The sequence below is a fragment of the Phyllostomus discolor genome, chromosome 4 (genome assembly GCF_004126475.2).
Source record: "Phyllostomus discolor isolate MPI-MPIP mPhyDis1 chromosome 4, mPhyDis1.pri.v3, whole genome shotgun sequence".
In the NCBI taxonomy this organism is placed as follows: Eukaryota; Metazoa; Chordata; class Mammalia; order Chiroptera; family Phyllostomidae; genus Phyllostomus; species Phyllostomus discolor.
The window spans coordinates 135862260-135882372 of NC_040906.2; the positions used below are offsets into that span (position 1 = coordinate 135862260).

At 35.3% G+C, this 20113-nt stretch overlaps 1 protein-coding gene across 1 annotated transcript in view; it reads left to right on the plus strand.

The window, feature by feature from the left end:
* COL19A1 (collagen type XIX alpha 1 chain) overlaps positions 1 to 20113 on the plus strand; it is a 331257-nt gene that overhangs the window by 58846 nt on the left and 252298 nt on the right. Inside the window, 5 exon segments of the mRNA XM_036024315.1 lie at positions 1719 to 1799; positions 5464 to 5500; positions 5503 to 5588; positions 6688 to 6733; positions 6736 to 6749. Coding sequence (XP_035880208.1) covers positions 1719 to 1799; positions 5464 to 5500; positions 5503 to 5588; positions 6688 to 6733; positions 6736 to 6749 — 264 coding nt within the window.

Here is a 20113-nt window from a genome sequence, read left to right on the forward strand (position 1 = left end):
AGATATACTACCTACATGCTTCTATGAGAAAGAAATAGGTGATAAAACTGATAGAAAGTTTTTTTTTAACAAACAAATTGTGTGTGACAGAGGTCATAAAAGACTTAGTCCTAAACATTCTCATTCTAAAACACTGTGTCAATGAACGACCAAAGTAATTAATGAATAACAACAGCATAATTAAACTAGGCTGATTGTAGTTTCAGTGTGGGTACTTGATTAGGTTCTAATCTGTCAAAAATTAATCAACTATCTCCAGTTAAGTAAAATAATTCATTTGAAGGGCTTAGCACAGTGGATGGTACATAATAGAATTTCACTATTTATTGACTATTTTGATGATGATGATAAATAAGGTTTAGTTAAGAAGAAAATTAATTGTTATTTTCCTTCTTCATTCAACATAATAGGTATGTTACTGCCTGGTATTTCATAGACTGTGTAAGACAGTGTATTTAAAGTTTATAAATAAAAATTAATTTCAATAACCTTGCAAAAAGTTATAGAAAAGAAATTAAGTTTTATTTCATCTCAGAATTCTGCACTGGCTGCAAATCTTAGGCAGCTCATGAATTCACAAGATGTCGGAAGTTCTTAATGCTTTCTGTGAGATGAATTGATATTATTCATCTCAATGTAGAATAATTAGTTAAGCCTTTCTTTTCTTTTTTTTTTTTTTTGGTGTTGGAGCAGGGATTTAAAACTAACTGCAGATATCAGTGTCCTTATCATAGGATTAATTGTTACAATATTATAGTTGGGACATTCTGTAGAAAGTATTTATTGACCTGAAAGTAATGTATAATCCAGCTCTATTATTTGGGAGACAGAGAAAAGGGTGGAGAGAGGAAGAGAGAGAAGAGTAAGGAAGGAAGGAGGAGGAGTGGAGGGATGAGGTTGTTCCTGACCTATTTTATGTGTCTGATCATCATATGATTAATTATTAATTAAATTAAAAAATTTTTAAATCACAAAGTAACTGAAAATAGTATTTAAGCATCTAGCATATTGAAATTTTATTAATAATCTGTACTATTTACTTGCTTTTATGTGATTGTTTGATCTTGCATTTAAAAGCATCCTCAAACTACTTTAATTTCATGTGCAAATGCCAAAAAAAAATGAATCTGCTGAGCAAATAGAAAAGTCAATTATTTTTGTAAAGATGCTAGCCCTGCTCAAGATTATGCCAATATAATATAAAATCCATAGGTATTAGACAGAATCCATGAAAAAAGATAAAGGCTGAATACCTTTTTTCCTTATTGGGAAGTGACATCTTTTTTCGTTTCTCAAGTAAGTCTGTAACTACACATAAAGCCTTTTCCATTGTGTTCTCAGACCTTTGACCTTACTTTGTTTTCCATGATTTTTTGCTTTGATATAGTTCTCATTTTGTGGGTATACACTTTATTGTGATGAATAGCAATACCTCTTTAATTAAATACTTTTTTTAATGTTCAAAACAATTAGCCAAGGTGTAGAATTGCTTTCATTCTTTGATTTCCATATATACAGATTCATCTCAGTAACCTGAGTCTGTTTTTCAAATGGTACATAAAATCATGATCCTAAATTAATAAAATCATTAAAAATACCTACCAGTATTTTATTTATTTAGCTTCTTTTTTCTTACCAGGTAAATCACTATAGTTCTTAAGTGCCTAAATGTGATTTTCTTAAAAAACTAATGATATATCTTACTAATTTTTTAATAGATTGAACTTCACCAACTTAAAATCTACTGTAATTCAAACTTCATAGCTAAAGAATCTTGTTGCGAAATATCAAATACTAAGGTAAGTTCATTTTCATGGTATGTTAAGAATGTAGAATGCCAGTTGTCTAGTCTAGAGTCCAAGTGGGGGCAGCACTGAATATCTTCTGGCAATGACAGGTGAATAATTTTTTCCAAGTAAGAGACCTGTCTGAGAACTTTCCCATAGTTTCTGTTAACAATTTTAATCCCAGTGTTTCATCCTGAATTTTGGAAATGATATATCCTTACTTTGGATTCACCATAAGTAAAAGAGAATTTATGCCTTTCTCTCTAAACTATGCTTTAACAGCAGCATAATTTCCAGTACAAGGGTTTTAAATTTGTGATCATACCTTATTCTCACTCATTTCTCTCTGCTAGCATATCTCTCTGGGTAGTTTACCTGTGCATCTTCCTTATTGCCATGGTCCACCTTTGCCTCACTCCTAGATTGCTGCATTAGTGTCTCAACTGCCTTCCCTGTCTCTAGCCCTTTTGCCGGCATAACCAGAATAAGACTCTAAATCACTGCTTTCTATATTCATTTACTTTTTTCCACTAAACATTTATTATTGAAAAACATTGATCTTCTAGACATAGTGTTAAGGAACAAGGCTAGCAGACATGAATAAGGCACATTCCCTTCCCTCTGTTCATCTTTCTCAAAGCCTTTGGTCATTCACTGTTGGCAGCAAAATATAAATTCAGTTTTTTAGCCTCTCATTTTTAACATTCCCAAACTAATGGTACAAATTACTTTCTTGTACCAATCTTCCATTCCAAAAAAATTCTGAATTCAATAATTTCTACATCTCTCATTGTGATGGTCATTGTGCCATCTTATATTATTAGATATATGTAATTTATTCAATTGCATTTTAAACTCATCAAAGGGAGTTGTACTTTCATACTACTTTTTAAAAAATTACTAGTGCTCTGTTTTTAGGAGATATTCAAAACATTGTTTCATGCCTTGCTGACTTACAACTATGAAGGAGAGAGCTGGGACAAAAAGGTGTTTGAGAGGGACAGATTCTGGAAAGTCTTAAAGAACATGTGAAAAGTAGAAGGTGAAAATATTTTTCTTTGTATCTCGAAAACTTCAGAAGTTCTACACTTACTATAAAAATTATGTGAAAATTTTTATCAGTAGCTTAGTAATGTAAAAATATTTTTAACCTCCATTACTCACTATGGGTAGTAAAATAATAATGTGACCAGCTGATTCAAAGCATAGCTAAGTCTTTCAAACTTTTTTGTTTTGTGTAACTTGGTTTTATGAAGCCTATTTCCAAGTCAGTTTATGGCTCTTATTCCAAGTAAAATGAAAGCCAGCCAACTGTCTTTCTATAAATATCTAAAAAGATAATTTAGAATGCCAATCTACAGACTTGAAATACCTAGACTTCCTGGAGTCACACATTTAAATCTTGAAGATGATAATTCTCCAAAAGTTTTTTTTTTCAATAACCATGCTTTTGTGATATAGGAGCTCTTAAAATAGTAATTTTCTGTGATTGAAAGTTAACATAATGATTATTATTATATCCAACTAATATATTCTTGTCTAATAGTTACAACTCTTTGTTATCACATAGTGGACATTTTCAACTCAAATTATGAGAAAACTGTTTAGGGAAGTATAGGTGATGAATTTGATAGAGTGGCTTGATTATTAAAAGCAGTTGCATGACTTAACAAATTATGAAAAAAATTAATCATGTTTTAAAAAGACTAGGAGTTAGTTTTAAAGAGTAGAAAATAAGGCAGGAATTCATCTCTATGGAAACATAACAAAAGACTGCTTATTTTTCTGCTAGTAATTATTGGAGGGACAGCACCATTCTGTTAATGATTAACAGAAAATATAACATGTTGCATTTACAAATATGAGTGTATAGTTTGGAAGATTAATAATTATAAAAAGTCAGTGAAGTACATCTGCTATAATTCTGACATTAACTGCTGTTCTGGGTCTTTTGTTTTTAGTGTGCTAAATTCAGGAAATTTTAATGTGCTTGCTTAAAAATCCTGGAATTTCAAATCAGACTTTTTTATTAATATTTTATAGCATATTTCAAAGGTGAAATTGATTCAAGATAATCTATAAACATATTTCTTTGGTTCTATTGATTTGATTTTCTGTTTCTGAAGCAGTCAGGTTTCATAAACTGCAGACATAGAAAGAAGAACAAATATGAACAGAAGGAGGAAATCAGGAACATTTGCTGAAAATAAGTGAGAAATGTGATTAAAATTTTGAGGGCCAGTTAATTAAATATGTGTCAAATCAAAATCAGAGGTTTTACAAAGGAAGGAGTCCTTACTTGTACATTTTCTATTTCTTTTAAGCAGTTTTTGGAGAGTGTGGACAGTTTTATAATAATTTATAGTCATTTAAGTTCCCAATTTAATATAGTGAATCAGTTACCCAGAGGAAAATTGTGAACTCTAACTGGATCTGATTGGGAACCTTTGAGGCAGGAACTGGCTGGAAAATCATATCAGATCATATGTGATAAATGGACTCTTTGGGTGATAATCATGTTTTAGCCTAACATGATTTTTAGACTTGTGAACTTGGAAACTTATTAAGATAACTAAATAGCTAATCATTAATCTGGAAAGAGTCAATGTGATAGAACAAGTGGGGAGACAGGAAACGAGTCATAGTATTTCTGGGTGCTATTTTTCTTAGTTTTTACACTTATAAGCAATAAAGTACTGTCCAGTTTTCAAAATAATTCGGTTTTGTTTTAAAAGTTATATGTGTTTATTATAAAAAACTTGGAGAATATAGCAAAATTCAAGAAGAAACTAATATCAACCGTGATCTTATCAGAATAAAAAAAAACATTGACAGTCTTACAATTTTATATCCTAACAATCTTTTTCTATGCATATCTAGTTTTTAGTATACAAAGCCACATGTGAACTCCTTCCCCTAAACTTCAAATTCAGAGTTGCAAACTGTGGTGAGGAGGAGCCTGGTAGAGGATGTTGAGAGGAAAGGGTGTGTTTATCTTCTTTAACTCTCTTCTGGATTGATTTTTTTGAGAAAAAAGTCCATTGCTTTGCAACCAAATTTGTCTTTATGTTGTCTCACATGTACTGAACCCACTGGATAAGTATAAAATTCACCACTTGTTTGTTACTGTGGACACTATTTTTATAACTTTAAAGAAAATAGATTGGATTAAGATGTACTTTAATTAAATATATAGCACCTTACAGTGTAAAAAGAATTTATTTTCTACTTTTACATGCCTTAACAATCATCTTGTTGAGTAAACTGTGTTTTAAAAGTTTGAATTACATTATTTTATTTTAAATTCTGTTCTCAAAACACATATACAGATGTTATTTGTATAAATTATTTTATTATGACAATGCAATTATTGTAAGTGTTTGTTATTACTGTATTTGTCATAAAGTCACCTATAATAGCTTTAAAATGTCTCACCAAAACCAACATTGAATGCATTTCTAGTGTGTTGTCGGTGTGATAAAACACATGGGAAGCTAGTGCTAGTGAAAAAGCAAAGGCATTATGAACTTTGACATACCAGTGTCAACTTTTGGTTAATTGGAAGGTAGTTCTAACAAGTAACCCCAGTCATTCCTACTTTGGTGGGAGCCAGTGTCTGGAACATCAGAATGCTTGGAATTCAGCCCATTTCCTAAAGCCTGTTTTTGGATTTTAGTGCCCAGAGCATGATGGCATTGGAAGTACTACATCATTATCAATACCGCTCACACCAGTAGATTGTCTGCGTATCTGCCAGCAAAGCAGGAACTTCAAGACCAGTGCCAGTGCATTCCAAACAAGGTATGCTAGTATTAATCTATGCCCATTGAAAAGCCACCCCACACAGTGAGCCAGGATCCTTAAAAGTGTTCCTCTTGCACAGAATGTGTCTTGTCCTTTAGTGCTAGTTGAATCAAATGCCTAAGCCACTCAGTCATGGGGGTGGATTAGGGAAGGGGGTTGGGAATAGGATTTCCTAGGTTTTTATCTGGATAGTTCTGAGCCCATCTGACCTTCTTTTCAGTGTGTGAATTGGAATGAATAGGAAGGTGAAAGGAGGAACAACCTCTACAACAGACAGGTGCTGAGCAGTTAACATGTGACAAGAATATGCTCAAATGTGGGCATTCACAGTTGAAGAAAAACAGTGCCTGTTCTTCAACACTTATACAAAGCCACTACATGGCATTTCTTTGTTATGTGGAGACTGTATTTATCCAGTATCCCCACTTATGGCTATCCTTTGTGTCGTAAGTTGTATGGGAAGTACTCACAGAATTTGTTTCACTTGCACCAGTATGGTCCCTGTGTCAGGAAGTTTGGGTTTATAGACCTACCTTAACTGCTGTTGTGGATGTTAGTGGCAGTCACGAGGCCTGAGCTAAAACTAGGCTGATGATCTCTTGATGGCTTTCCTCTAAGCCCATAGCTGAGGAAAAAAAAAAGAGGAAAGGAAAAGTTGTCCTGGTACCTAGAGCAGGAAGTCCCTAGCACTGTGACTTAATGCATGCCTTAAGCCTTAACACATCTTCTTACTACTCCAGTCTTGGCTAGAGGAGTGGGGTTAGGGGTTGGGTGAAGTTTAGAGGAATCTTATATACATTTTCTCTAGTGACTAATGCTGTATACTAAGCTCCACTGAAAGGCAAGTACAAGGTGCAGGACCACCTAGAGGAGCAGCATGTGTCCCAGTCCATGAAAGGTCTCATGGAGCACATGATGAGGGAGAGTAGTAAGCCTCATGAACAAGGCAAGAAGGACATGCCAGCGGAGGGGCCAGCATTAGCTCAGAGGGGAGCAAAGCTTTATCTTACCACTGTCAGCGTAATATTTATAAACTACTTGTCTTTAGCTCAATGAGACAAAATGTTTGATAACACATGAATTCATTTTTGCTCAGGGAGAAGCAGGACCACCTGGAGCACCAGGCTCACTTGGTCAGAAAGGGATAAAGGAGAACCGGTAAGACACCACCGAACACTGTTGGGATGAAAGTGGATTAAGTAAAAAATGACTTAAAAAGGTGTCCATCTCATTTTTCTATGTCTCATACAAATGCATATTTTGTTAAGGCTATCAAGGGCTGTAGTTAATATGATCACTAATAACAGGAAGACATCAGCATTCAAGATCTTTAAGTTACTATTAGAAAGATGGACTAAAATTTTAAAAATTCTGGAAACAAATCTTTGTACCTATAAACAGTAAGCAAACTTGTGAAGCAAGGAAGTATAGTTCTTTTTTTGGAATACTTAAATTTTGCTTTTCCTATCTGCTGATGGATCCCCACTGAGGAGTCTTCTTAACTTAATAATTTATACTGCCTTCACCTATTTTTCTCACCTCTCCATCCCTTGGCAACTACCAATCTGGAACTTGGGTAGTGAATGGACATGTGGGTTGTTTTCCTATCTTGGCTATTTTAAAAAAAATGCAGCAATGACATGAGGGTGCACATATCTTTTTGAGGTAATGTTTTTATTTTCTTTGGATAAATACCCAGAAGTGATATTGCTGGATCATAAATAGTTCTATTTTTAATATGAACTTTAATATGAACTTTTTATATGAGGAACTCCCATATGTTTTTCATTGTTGCTGCACCAAATTACATTTCCGCCAACAGCACAGGGTTTCCTTTACTCTACATCCTCACCAACACTTGTTACTGCCTGTCTCTTTCATAATAGCCATTCTAACAGGTGTGAGGCATTTATATCATTGTGATTGTAATTTGCATTTGTCTGATTATTAATGATATTGAAAATCTTTTTATGTACCTATCGACCACCTGTAGGACTTCTATGTCCCTCAGATATTCTGCCCATATTTTAATCCAACTTCGTTTATTACTATTGAATTGAATGAGGTTTGGGATATTAGCCTCTTATCAGATGTATTATTTACAGATAGTTTCTTCGATTCAGAAGATTGCCTTTTCATTTTGTTGATGGTTTCCATTGCTCTGCAGAAGCTTTTTAGTTTAATATAGTTTAATAATGCAGTAGGGTTTTGATAGGGATTGTATTGAATCTGTAGATTACTTTGATTAGCATGGACTTTTAACAATATTGATTATTTCAATCCATGAGCATTGATTGTCTTTTCATTTATTTGTATCTTCAATTTCCTTCACTAATGTCTAATTTATCCCTAAGTATTTTTTTTTTTTGTGCAATTGTAAATTGGATTATTTTCTTTATTTCTCATTCTGGTAGTTTATTTTTAGTGTATAGAACAACAGATTTTGTATTGATTTTGTATACTGCGACTTTATTGAATTGGTTTATTAGTTTTAAAAGTTTCTTGATGGAGTCTTTAGGGCTTTCTGTATATAATGTCCTGCTGTCTGCAATAGTAATAGTTTTACTTCTTCCTTTCCCATTTGGATACCTTTTATTTCTTTTTCTTTCATAAACACTCTTGCTAGGACATTCAATACTGTTTTGAAAATGGCAAGAGTGAACGTTTTTGTCTGATTCCTGATCTTATAAGAAAGGCTTTCAGCTTTTTTCTCTTGAGTTTGATATTAGTGGTGGGCTTGTGATATGTGGCCTTTATTATGTTGAGCTATGTTCTGTCTATACTGACTTTATTGAGAGTTTTTATCCTAAATGGATGTTGAATTTTGTCACTTTTCTGGAATCTATTGAGATGGTCATGTCGTTTTTATGCTTCATTGTATTAATTGGAATATCACATGGAGTGATATGTGGTTGTTGAACCATCCTTGCATCCCTGAAATAAATCCTACTTGATCATGATCTGTGATCCTTTTAATGTATTATTAAATTTGGTTTACCAATATTTGTTGAGGATGTTTGCATTTGTGTTCATCAATATGGTCTGTAATTTACTTTTATTGTGGTCTTCTTGTCTGGTTTTGGTATCAGTGTAAAGTGGTCTCATAAAAGTTTGGGAAACTTTCCTCCCTTTGTTTCTGGAAGAGTTTGAGAAGGACTGGTATTATCTTCTTTGAGTGTCAGGTAGAATTCACCAGTGAAGCCATCTGGTCCTACGCTTTCATATGTTGGGAAATTCTTAACTACTGATTTAATCACCTTTGCTAGTAATCAGTCTGTTCAGATTTTCTATTTTATCATGATTCAGTACTGGTAGGTTGTATATTTCTAGGAATTTATCCATTTCTTCTAGATTGTCCAATTTGTATAATTCTTCATAGTAATCTCTTATAATCCTTTATGTTTCTGTGCTATCAGTTGTAACATCTCTTTCATTTCTGATTTTATTTGAGTCCTCTCTCTTTTCTTGGTGAGTCTAGCTGAATACTTGTCAGTTTTGTTTATCTTTTTAGAGAACTAGCTCTTAGTTTCTTGATATTCCCCATTGCCTTTTAGTCTCTATTTCATTTATTCCTGCTCCGATCTTTGCTGTTTCCTTTCTTCTACTAACTTTGGACTTTCTTTGTTCTCCTTTTTCTAGTTTTTTTTTTGGGGGGGGGGTATAAAGTTAGATTATTTATTTGAGACTTCTCTCTGTTTCCTGAGGTAGGCTATGGACTTCCTTCTTAGAACTGCTTTTGCTGCATCACACAAAGTTTGGTATGTTATATTTTCATTTGTATTTCTCAAGGTTTTTTTAATTTTTCCTTTGACCCATTGGCTGTTCAGTATTATGTTAATATCCCTGTATTTGTGAATTTTCTGGTTTTTTATGTAATTAATTTCTAGGCTCATACCACTATGGTTGGAAAAGATGCTTGATATGACTTCAGTCTTCTTAAATGCATTAAGACTTGTTTTGTGGCCTAATATATACTCTGTACTGGCAAATGTGCTCTTGAGAAGAATGTGTATTCTGTTGCTTTAATTTTTTTATTTTTATGTATTTATTTTTTATTGTATTTTTTCCATTACCATTTAGTCCGCTTATATCCCCTTCCCCCCCTGCAATCACCACACTGTTGTCCATGTCCGTGAGTCCTTTTTCCTTTATTCTGTTGCTTTAGATTGAATGTCCTGATTAGGGTGTATGATCCTTTCAGTGTATTGTTAAATTTAGCTTGCTACTGTTTTGTTAAGGATTTTTCATCTACATTCATCAGGGATATTGGCCCATAATTTTATTTACTTGTTGCTTATTTTTCTTGCTTTCTAATGAATTCCCCACTGAAGATCCTTCCTTATCTCCCTACCCTTTATTGAAACAGCTTATCTGTGTTGAACACCTTCTCTGTGTAAGAGATATTGCTGGGTGTTATAGGGAACTGAAAGCATAGGACTCATTCTCTGTTTTCAAGGATTTTATATCTGGAAGGGTGTGGAGGGACATTAGTAGGCCTGGTTGTTAGGTATAGGAGAGTTGCAGATGTCCTGAGAGAACAGTGTGTGGAGACTGGGGAGAGTGGTATGGAGGAGGGAGAGAATAAGCTGGACCTCTAAGGATGTGATTCTAGGCAATATCCATGCTTAGGGATTTCCTTTTCCTTCTTCTCACTCCTTGCAGAACTTAACTGTTCTGTTTCCTAATTTTTAGTGTCATGTCTTTTGTTAGATAACAATATAAATTAATTTGTGCTGAAGTCAGGAGCTGGTTACAGTATTTTGCTGTGTATAACGTACACATTTTTGCCCAAAACTTTGAGGGAAAAATGGATGCGTATTATACATGGGTAGTACCTGAAATACCTTGTATCTGTTCTTGTGTTTTGTAATTATTTGTTATGCAAAATTCCTTGTACTATAGTGTGTTCAAAACTAAATGCTAAAATTCCTTTTGCTTTCAATATCATTATATAAAAATTTAAAATACAAGGGGAGGACCCCCCAAAGTGGAATCTATTTATAAAAAAATTGTATATTTTTACATATTATCTTCAGTTGCCTTCAGTGTACTCCCCATTCGATGCAATATACCTATTGAGGTGTTTTTCCACTGCTCAAAACAGTTTTTGGATGCATCAATTTTGATGCCTTTTAATGCTTCTGCAATTTTTTGTTTCACCTCTTCTGCATTGGCAAAATACTTTCCCTTTGAGGACTTTTTTCATCAGGGAAACAAAAAAAATAGCCACTAGGGGCAAGACTGGGTGAATAGGGAGGGTGGGGCAGGGGATAATGCTGTTTTGGTTAAAAACTGCTGAATACTTGGTGTGGTGTGGGGAGGTGTGCAATCACAAATCACTCATCATGAAATGGGCAAGTATGTTAAAAGGGTCTCTCCCCCAGAAATTCACTGAAGCTGAACGCTTCAGCTCGTCACAACAACGCCAGCTAGTACACTAATAGAGATGGGTTCCTAGAACACTCACTTAGTGAGGGAAGCCTGTACTATAAGGGGCCCACCCTCCAGAAGATAATTCCAGTTTGGGGGGCCCACCCTTGTAATTAAACAGTATCTAGTTCTAAGGGCTACTTCAGTCAAACTGAACATATAGATGATAATAGAAATTACTAGTATTTATTGAGTTCTTACCACATGCCAGACAATGGGAAGAGTATTTTAGATATGTTTTCTTTTTTATCCTTACAACTTCTAATACTAGGTAAATATCATATTATTATTTAACTAAAGGAAAAATTGAGGTTCAGGGAGGTTAAATTATTGCCCAAGACCACATGGTAAATGGTGAAGCGGGATCTGAATCCAGGCCTGTTGACTCCAGTGTCATTCAGACAGTATGCACTGTATGCATTTTCAAGTTTATATTTTAAAAGTCCTTTTGCTTAGTTATGTATTCTTTGATCATAGTACTTCCACTTGCAATATCTTATTTTACCTTCATAATCTCATAAAATGTCAACCTAATATTTTTATCCTCATTTTTCAACTGAGAGAATCCTATGTAAGTAAAATGATGTGCCTAAGGTAAAAGAATTAAGAGGACCCATAGAATAGAAAGATCTTAGCTTAAATCCCAACTCTCCTCAGGTTAGCAGAGGGAACTTGGCCGAACCACCCAGTCGCTCCAGGCTTCATTTCCCTCATTTGTAAGGAGGGTGTATCATCTGCCAGTTCTATCTGCAGCATAATGTTGACACAAAAGTGCTTTGATAAAGCTTAATCGTTGGTCATTGTGATGTGATACACATTAACATTTCTTAACTTATTTTCCTATTCTTTGACTTAAACAATTCATCAATTTAAGATTTTGGGCATAGGAAGAAATTTCACATGTCAGTTTTAGAAGTAAAATACTTTTGAGATATCTCTGTCCATTTTAAAAAACATTTCTGCATCAGAAGTATGGTCCTGATTATTAACAAAAGTATTAAGTAAATATTAAGAAAATCATTAAATCACCTTTAAATGATTTTTAAACGATTGAAAAGAACTGAGTCATTCTTTTTTATTTTAGTTATATTTATTAAATATGCTATTACAATTGTCCCAATTTTCCCCCTTTGCTCCCCTGAACCCAGCACCCCTACTCCCTCAGGCAATCCCCACACCTTGTTCATGACCATGGGTTGTGTGTATAAGTTCCTTGGCTACTCCATTTCCTATACTGTATTTTATATCCCCATGGCTATTCTGTAACTACCTATTTGTATTTCTTAATGCCCTCACCTGGTCACCCATTTCCCCACACCCCCTTCCATCTGGCAACCACCAAAATGCTCTCTGTAGCTCTAATTCTGCCTCTGTTCTTTTTATTTGCTTAGTTTGTTTTTTAGATTCCTTTGTTGATAGATATGTACTTTTTGCCATTTTATTGTTCATAGTTTTGATCTTTTTCTTAAATAAGCCTCTTTAACACTTCATATAATAATTGTTTGGTGATGATGAACTCTAGTTTTTTCTTGTCCGGGAAGCTCTTTAATTGCCCTTCAATTCTAAATTATATCTTTGCTGGGTAGAGAAATCTTGGCTGTAGATCCCTGCTTTTTATAACTGAATATTTGTTGCCAATCCCTTCTAGCCTGCAAAGTTTTTTTAGAGAAATCAGCTGATAGTCTTATGAGACCTCCCCTGTATACAATTACCTTCTCTTTTTTTTGCCTCTTTTAAGATTCTCTCTTTATCTTTAACCTTTGGCATTTTAATTATGATATATTTTGGAGTGGGCCTCTTTGCATCCATCTTGTTTGGGACTCTGTGGTTCCTGAACTTGCATGTCCATTTCCTTTACCAAATAGGGAAATTTTCTTTCATTATTCTTTCAAATAGATTTCCAATTTCTTGCTCCTTCTTTTCTCTTTCTGGCACCCCTATGATGCCAATGTTGGACTCCTTGAAGTTGTCCCAGAGGGTGCTTACACTATCCTCATTTTTTTAATACTTTTTTCTTTTTGTTGTTCTGATTGATTGTTTTCTGCTTCCTTATGTTCCAAATCATTGATTGAATCTTGGCTTCATCTATCTACTGTTGTTTCACTGTAAAGTGTTCTTCATTTCAATTAGTATATTCTAATTAATTACATATCAATTAGTATATTTCTTCATTTCTGACTGGGTCTTGTTTATGCTGTTGAGGTCCTCAATAAGTTCCTTGAGCATCCTTATAACCAGTGTTTTGAACTCTGCATCTGATAGATTGCTTACCTCTATTTCGTTTAGCTTTTTTTGGAATTTTGATCTGTTCTTTCATGTGGCCATATTTCTTTGTCTCTTCATTTTGACAGTCCCTGTGTTTTTATCCATGTATTAGGTAGAGCTGATTTGACTCTATGTCTTAGTAATGTGGCCTAGTATAGTTGGTGTCCTGTAGGGTCCAGTGGCAAAGCCTCCCCTATAACCCAGGCTGGGTACTTGAGGTATATCCTTGTGTAGGCTGAATACACCCTCCTCTTATAGTTGAGCCTTGATGCTGTTGGCAGGTCAATGGGAGGGATTTACCCAGGCCAGTCAGCCTAAAGGACTAGCTGTCCTTTCACTGACCACCACCTTCTGCCCTCTGTGGAGGATCAGCTGTGCAGGGGCAGGGTGGTGATGTTCTGATGTGGTCTGTAGCTGCCCACTGGGTGTTCAGGCTTTGGGGTTTCCTGAGCGGTACAGGGCAATGTCAGCCCCGACCTGTGTTTTCCCAGGGCAACCCTACCTGAGCTATAAGGCAATCTGAGATCACTGCTGCTGCTGGGCTTGTAGATCCTTGGTGAAGCCAAGCTGTGAATCTGAGCAGTTTGATGCTATTGCCAGGCTGGGGCCTCACTGAAGTCAGTTGTTTCTTGTTTGATAGGATGTAGGAAGTTGTGAAGCATGAGGTAAGACCAGCCATTCATACAAAAATGCAGCTTGGGTGGGCCCCATAAGTTGGGTGGAACAGAGTCTCAAGGGATCTCCAGTGTTAGGTTGATGGAGCCTCAGATATGGTATCAGCTTGCCGGCTTTGTTGGGAACCGAAAGAGTGGCAATAGAAAAGGGAAAGGCTGACCGTAGTTCCTTGATGGAAATGAACCTCTGTTCACCTTGATGGCAGACACTTCAGTTTCTCCCTGTATACCACTGATGCCTTTTAAGCTGCTACTCTGCTACTAGAGCTCAGAGGGAGTGAGTCTGAGTAGGTGAGTCGGTGTGTGGGTTTTTAAGAGGAACCACTTGGGGCTTCAGAAGTTTCTTCCACCAACTCAACCCCTATTGGCTTTGCAGCCAAAAGTTGTGGGGACTTATCTTCCTGGCACTGGATCCCTGGGTTGGGGGGTCTGGTTTGGGTCTGGGACTCATCGCTCCTGAGATGTCCCTCCCAAATTTTTATCTGCCACATGTGGGTGTGGGACTAGCCTGTTCCCTGCCTTCACTCCTCCTACCAGTCTGAATGGATGTGGTTTATTTAATTCCATAATTGTCAGACTTCCATTCAGCTTGATTTCTGATGATTTTGAGTGATGGTTGTTCTATATTTTAGTTGTAATTTTGATGTGGTTGTGGGAGGGGGCAAATCATGTCTGCCTTTGCTGCCATCTTGACCGGCAGTCTCCTGAGTCATTCTTATTAGAGTATATATCTTTTAAAAGACTCATCCTTCCCTCTATACTCTTTTTTTTTTATTGTTGTTCAAGTGCAGTTGTACCCATTCCCCCCACCACTCCTTACTGTTTAATCATAAGATATCTCTTACTTTAACATCTAGATAATTTTCTTTTATTCATTCATTCATCAACAACTATTTTTAAAAATATTTTAAAATTTATTTTAGTTTTAAAGAGGGGAAGGGAGGAGAAAGAGAGGGAAACAAATCAATGTGTGGTTGCCTCTCACATGGCCGCCACTGGGAACCTAGCCCACAACTCAGGCTTTGGACTGGGAATTGAACCGGTGACCCTTTGGTCCACAGCCCATGCTCAATCCACTGAGCTACACTAGCTGGGGCACAACTATTTTCTGAATTCCTGCTGTTATAATCAAAAGCATGCTAAGTTCTGGAGCTATACCAGTGATAAAGCACAGAACTTATTCTCACTGAGTTTATAATCTATTGATGATTTGTTCTAGGAGCCTTCCCTCCCTCTGTAGGGATGAAAGTGAGTAGGAAACAAATATCTAGGAAGGAGGGAACCAGTAAAAATGAAAATTATAAGCAAATATATTGTGTGCCAAATCTATAAAATACAAAAATGTATCTTAGAGTTACGTGACTTCCCATTTGTGATATCTTAAAAAAAAATATTCATTGATTTGAGAGAGACAGCATGCAAGAGAGAGAGGGAAAGGAAGAGAGACCCTGATTTGTTGTTCCACTTGTTTATGCATTCGTTAATTGATTCTTGTATGTGCCCTGACTGGAGTTCGAACCCACAACCTTTGCCAATTGGGATGACACTCTAACCAACTTAGCTATTAGGCCAGGGCCCCATTTGTGATATTTCTTTAAAATATTAACATTTGTTTTAACTTCCAGACTACACAAAACTTACAATGGCAAGACATTTTAATAGCAAAAATGGCTGGGAAAGCCCTGGCCACTGTGGCTCCGTCGTTTGGAGCATCACCCCAAATGCACCCCAAAAGGTCGTCACAGGGTTGAATCCTGGTCAGGGCACACACCTAGGTTGCAGTTGCAATCCCCAGTTTGGTTACATATGGAGGCAACTGATTGATATTCCTCCCTCTCACATCCATGTTTCTCTCTCTGTGGTCTTCTCTCTCTTCCTTCCTCTTTTCCTAAAAGCAATGAAAAAATGTTCTCGAGTGAGGATTAAAAAAAATAGCTGGGAAAAAATAAATTGGTAATCTCCAAAACAAAAACAAAATTAATCAGCATACTTAATTTATTTTTTAATACAAACACCAGCATTTGATTAAACCAGCATAACCCTTGCTGTAGAAATATGACTTCAGATGACCATGGCCATGAATGTGTTCAGCTTTCCTGGCACTGTAATAAACTTGGATATATTGTTTCATTTTAAGGTATTGATGATGAGTCTGTTTCTGTTTCTATTGTTCTATATGATTCTTCAACTTAAATGTGCAATAAATAAAGATGGCGTTCCTCTGTGTTTAAGTCTTGTATATAATTTTTGTTATTAGAGTAGCCACACAAAATAATGCCCAAATAACTTGAAATCAAAAGCCATTTTGCTCTAAGGCATACTGAATAGCTAATTTTGTGAAATGACCAGTGTTGCTAAGGGAAGCAGATGTTGTTCGGTGTTTTCCATGTCTATCTAGAAAGGATATTTTAAAGGAGATAGGACAGTGTATCAGGAGTATTAGTTTGGGGCCTGAAACATTTGGGGTTGAATCCTGTTCACCAATTACTTGCTTTGAAAATGATCCTTAAGAATACCTTGTCAGTGGTTGATTGTGAAGGAGTAGCATAAAATATATAAAAAGCACTAGTGGTAGCAGTTGGCACATAATAGATACTCAACATATATGTTTCCTCTGTTTTCCTATCTACAGTGTAACTGTTCACAGGTTGAAAGACAGGTGGAGATAATCTTTTAGGTTGAATGTAGTTTGTTACATGACTTGACCAAAAACCACAAAATATTCATTTGTGAGATAATGCCTTAGAATTTTAATTGACTGAATGTTTTTGCATATAAAAAATCTTGCTATATGCTACTTGTACTAAATATTAATAACTTATTGATAGTTAATTTTTTCAAAAGATCACTCAATGATTTCAAGGCTTCATTCAAATCTGTCTTTTATTCTTAATATTATTCCACCAGCCTTCCTAGACATAGTGTACTGTACTGGTTTTTGAAGAGATTCTTTGCATTGTTATGCTTAGATAATGTTCATTAGGAGCTATCCAGAGGCAATTATAACTTACTTTTTCTCATTAACTATAAGATATATAAGTAATCTTGTGCATTTTATTTTTGGTGCAATGAGATAAAATGAGAAAAGTCTTGAGAATACAATTTCAAAATCTCTTTCCAAATTGCATATTACTCATTATAAAGGTTTTAAATTCTGAGAATCCTTTCTGTAATCTCTTGAAGCTTTATAAAGAGCAATTTTACTTTTACTTATGCCTATACACTATGAGGTAAATGGCTAATCTGCATAATCACGTAAGTCCGGTCCCACCTGAGTCAAAACCCACAATGTCTTTTTCTATCTCCCTCAAGATAAACACTGAAGCTCCAACCACAAGCTACAAGGCTTCACATAATGTATAGAGCTCTCTCTATCCCATTCCTCATACCCTGTATTGTCTCTCATTTCTTTCACTCTGCTCCAAGGTGTTTGCACCAGTTTATATACACCTGGAGTGTTCTGCTACATACACAGGTGGTGCTCTTCACATCACTCAGGCTCTTGCTCAGGAATCAGTTTAACTCCTCTTCTGACACTTCTGGATAAAATTCAGTTTAAAATCCTGTTCTGGCATCTCTCTCTGAAAAACATCTCTTCTTTCTGCCTCTACTTCTTTCTTTCCTTAGCACTTTTATTGTTACCTGACATGTTTCATTATGTATCTTTATTCCCCTGCTAGCATGAGTTCTGTGAGCCATACATAGAACAGCACATAATAGTAGCTAAAAATATGTTGAATGAATGAATGAACACTGTACCTCAGGAAAGTCTAAATCATCAACTCAGCTGTTTCTAGAACCTATAAAGTCAATGCCCAAATTGCCCAGGGGGATCCTGCCAAGCAGGACAAAGAGTTAATCTGCGAAGAAAGAGCTAGAGAAATCATAAGGACTGTTACATTGTTCACTATTGTTCCATTACACTTTTTTCTTTAAAAAATGCTCTTTTCACATAGTGACCCAACTAGTTCTAGTCTGATATTGCCAACTAGTTAATGAAGAATCAGAAATATATGGTCAGAAGCCACAAGTTTGGGCATGACTTAATGTTTATCTTTAGTTGCCTATGGTCTCATCCCCACTGTGATGCTTCATTAATCTAATTTACTGCTTTTTAAATTTTTCTTAAAGATGATGACCCTCTTTAATGGGGTAAGATGGCTTGAAATTCAAACACATTTGAACACCTAGATATGATCAATATTCTATATCAAGGCACTTAATCAAATCATTCTAACCATGCCCTCTGTCCAAGACTAAACTCTGGATGACTATTTGAACTAATAATTAATACTTCTCAGATTCACTATTATAATTTTCTGAATCTTTTAATTCCCCTTTCTTAGCAAGTATAGTTGGCAACCTAATTACTTAGTAAGTACATTACTTCTCAGTTCTCCAAGACCATTGCTAATACCCTCACCCAATTTAGAGATGCAGTTCTTTCAGAGATTTATAAAATAGCAGCTCAACTCAACATTCCTGAACCTAAGGGGGAAGGTGATCTGAGCTCTCTTTGGGGAATAATTTTCTGGTTCATTTTGGAATTATCTTTTCCAGTCACATACCCAGTTCATTTACCAAAAAGTATAGGATTTTGAAATGATTGCTTTGCTAATACACTTTAAGAGAATTAAAGTAATTAAAAATTTATTAAGTTTACTTACTTGACTCTATAGTCAAAAACTTTCTACTGCCCCACCTTCTAATCTCACTACGTGAAAGTTTCCCTTTTGAATAGTCTAATGTGTTAACCCAGGGATGATTAGTGATCCCTGTATTTTCTTTCCAGTGCAACACTACTCATATGCCCATTCTGTAGCCACACCACACCAGTAAAAATAGTTGAATGAAAATAGACTCATAGATGGAGAGCAGGATGACAGCTGTGGTGGGGGGGGCGCTAGGGGGTAGAGCGATTGAACAAAAAGGAAAAAGGACTCATGGACATAGACAACGGTGTGGTGATTGCTGGCGTGTGGGTTTAGGGGACTAAATGGTAATGAAAAAAATATGATAAAGGTTAAATTGAAAAAAAGAATTGTTTACAGTTTTTTAAAGAATTAGTATCTTACCTTAGTAATAACTTTACAGAAGTAGGATTTAATATTATGTGTTTGAGTTTTTGTCCAATAAAGAATATTTCTTCATCCTTTCTATTCCAGTATTGAATATATTGGATTAATTTACAGGTTTTTTTTATCAGTTTTACCCAATCTGATATAATTTCATGTACTCAAATTCCTTCATAGGAACTTGAAGATGACATTTACTTGTGTGCCTTAAATCTGAAGTTAACATACAATATCATTGTCACAATGTCATTTTATACTCATAAAATTCTCAAATATTTCTTAATTTCTACCAAGCAATAGTGGCAGTTAGAGAAACTCATTCACAAAGTTTATATTGTTTTCCACTATTTCAAGGATAAACTTATTGGACTGAATTTGTGATAGAATCATCAAGGCAGATATAAGGCAACTCACCAGCTTCATAGACGCAGATTTTTCCAGTTCAGGTGAAAGAGCAGGGAAGCTGAGAATTGAATAAGCCAGCGTTGGGGTTTTTCCTGAAGAAGGATGCAATGGAAGGCCAGGCACTACTAAATGAAACAACTGTGAATGCCTTAGATTCTGAAATTTCATGACTACTTGAATTGGAAGCATCAACTATTAGATGAGGGGACAGAAATAGAATAATTTCTTACCTTTGATAAATATAAAAGAGATGACAAAACTAAATTGCATATATCTGTCTGAAGATTGTTTAATTTTAGTTTTGCTGAACACTTTAATATTCATTAATTATTAATTTTTAATTATTAATTGTCACAAGTACAGTTTAATGATTTATGGACAATATAAAGAAGGAACTTAGGGTACAGACTTTGCTGCAAGCAAAAGCAACTCATCTGTGAAATGGTAGATTCTCATCAGTAACATTAGCAATTAGTATACCTTTGAAAACAACCTCCTAATGAGCATTTCTGTATTTTACGGTGCAGTTAGTATTAAAGGTGAATTCGGTGCTCCTGGAATTCCTGGGGAAAAGATGTGTCGATTTGCTATTTGATTAAACTTTGTGGCTGTCTTATACAGTTGTACCAGATAGGAAGGGTAAATACAGGGTCCAGCAGAAGTAAGGCCTATT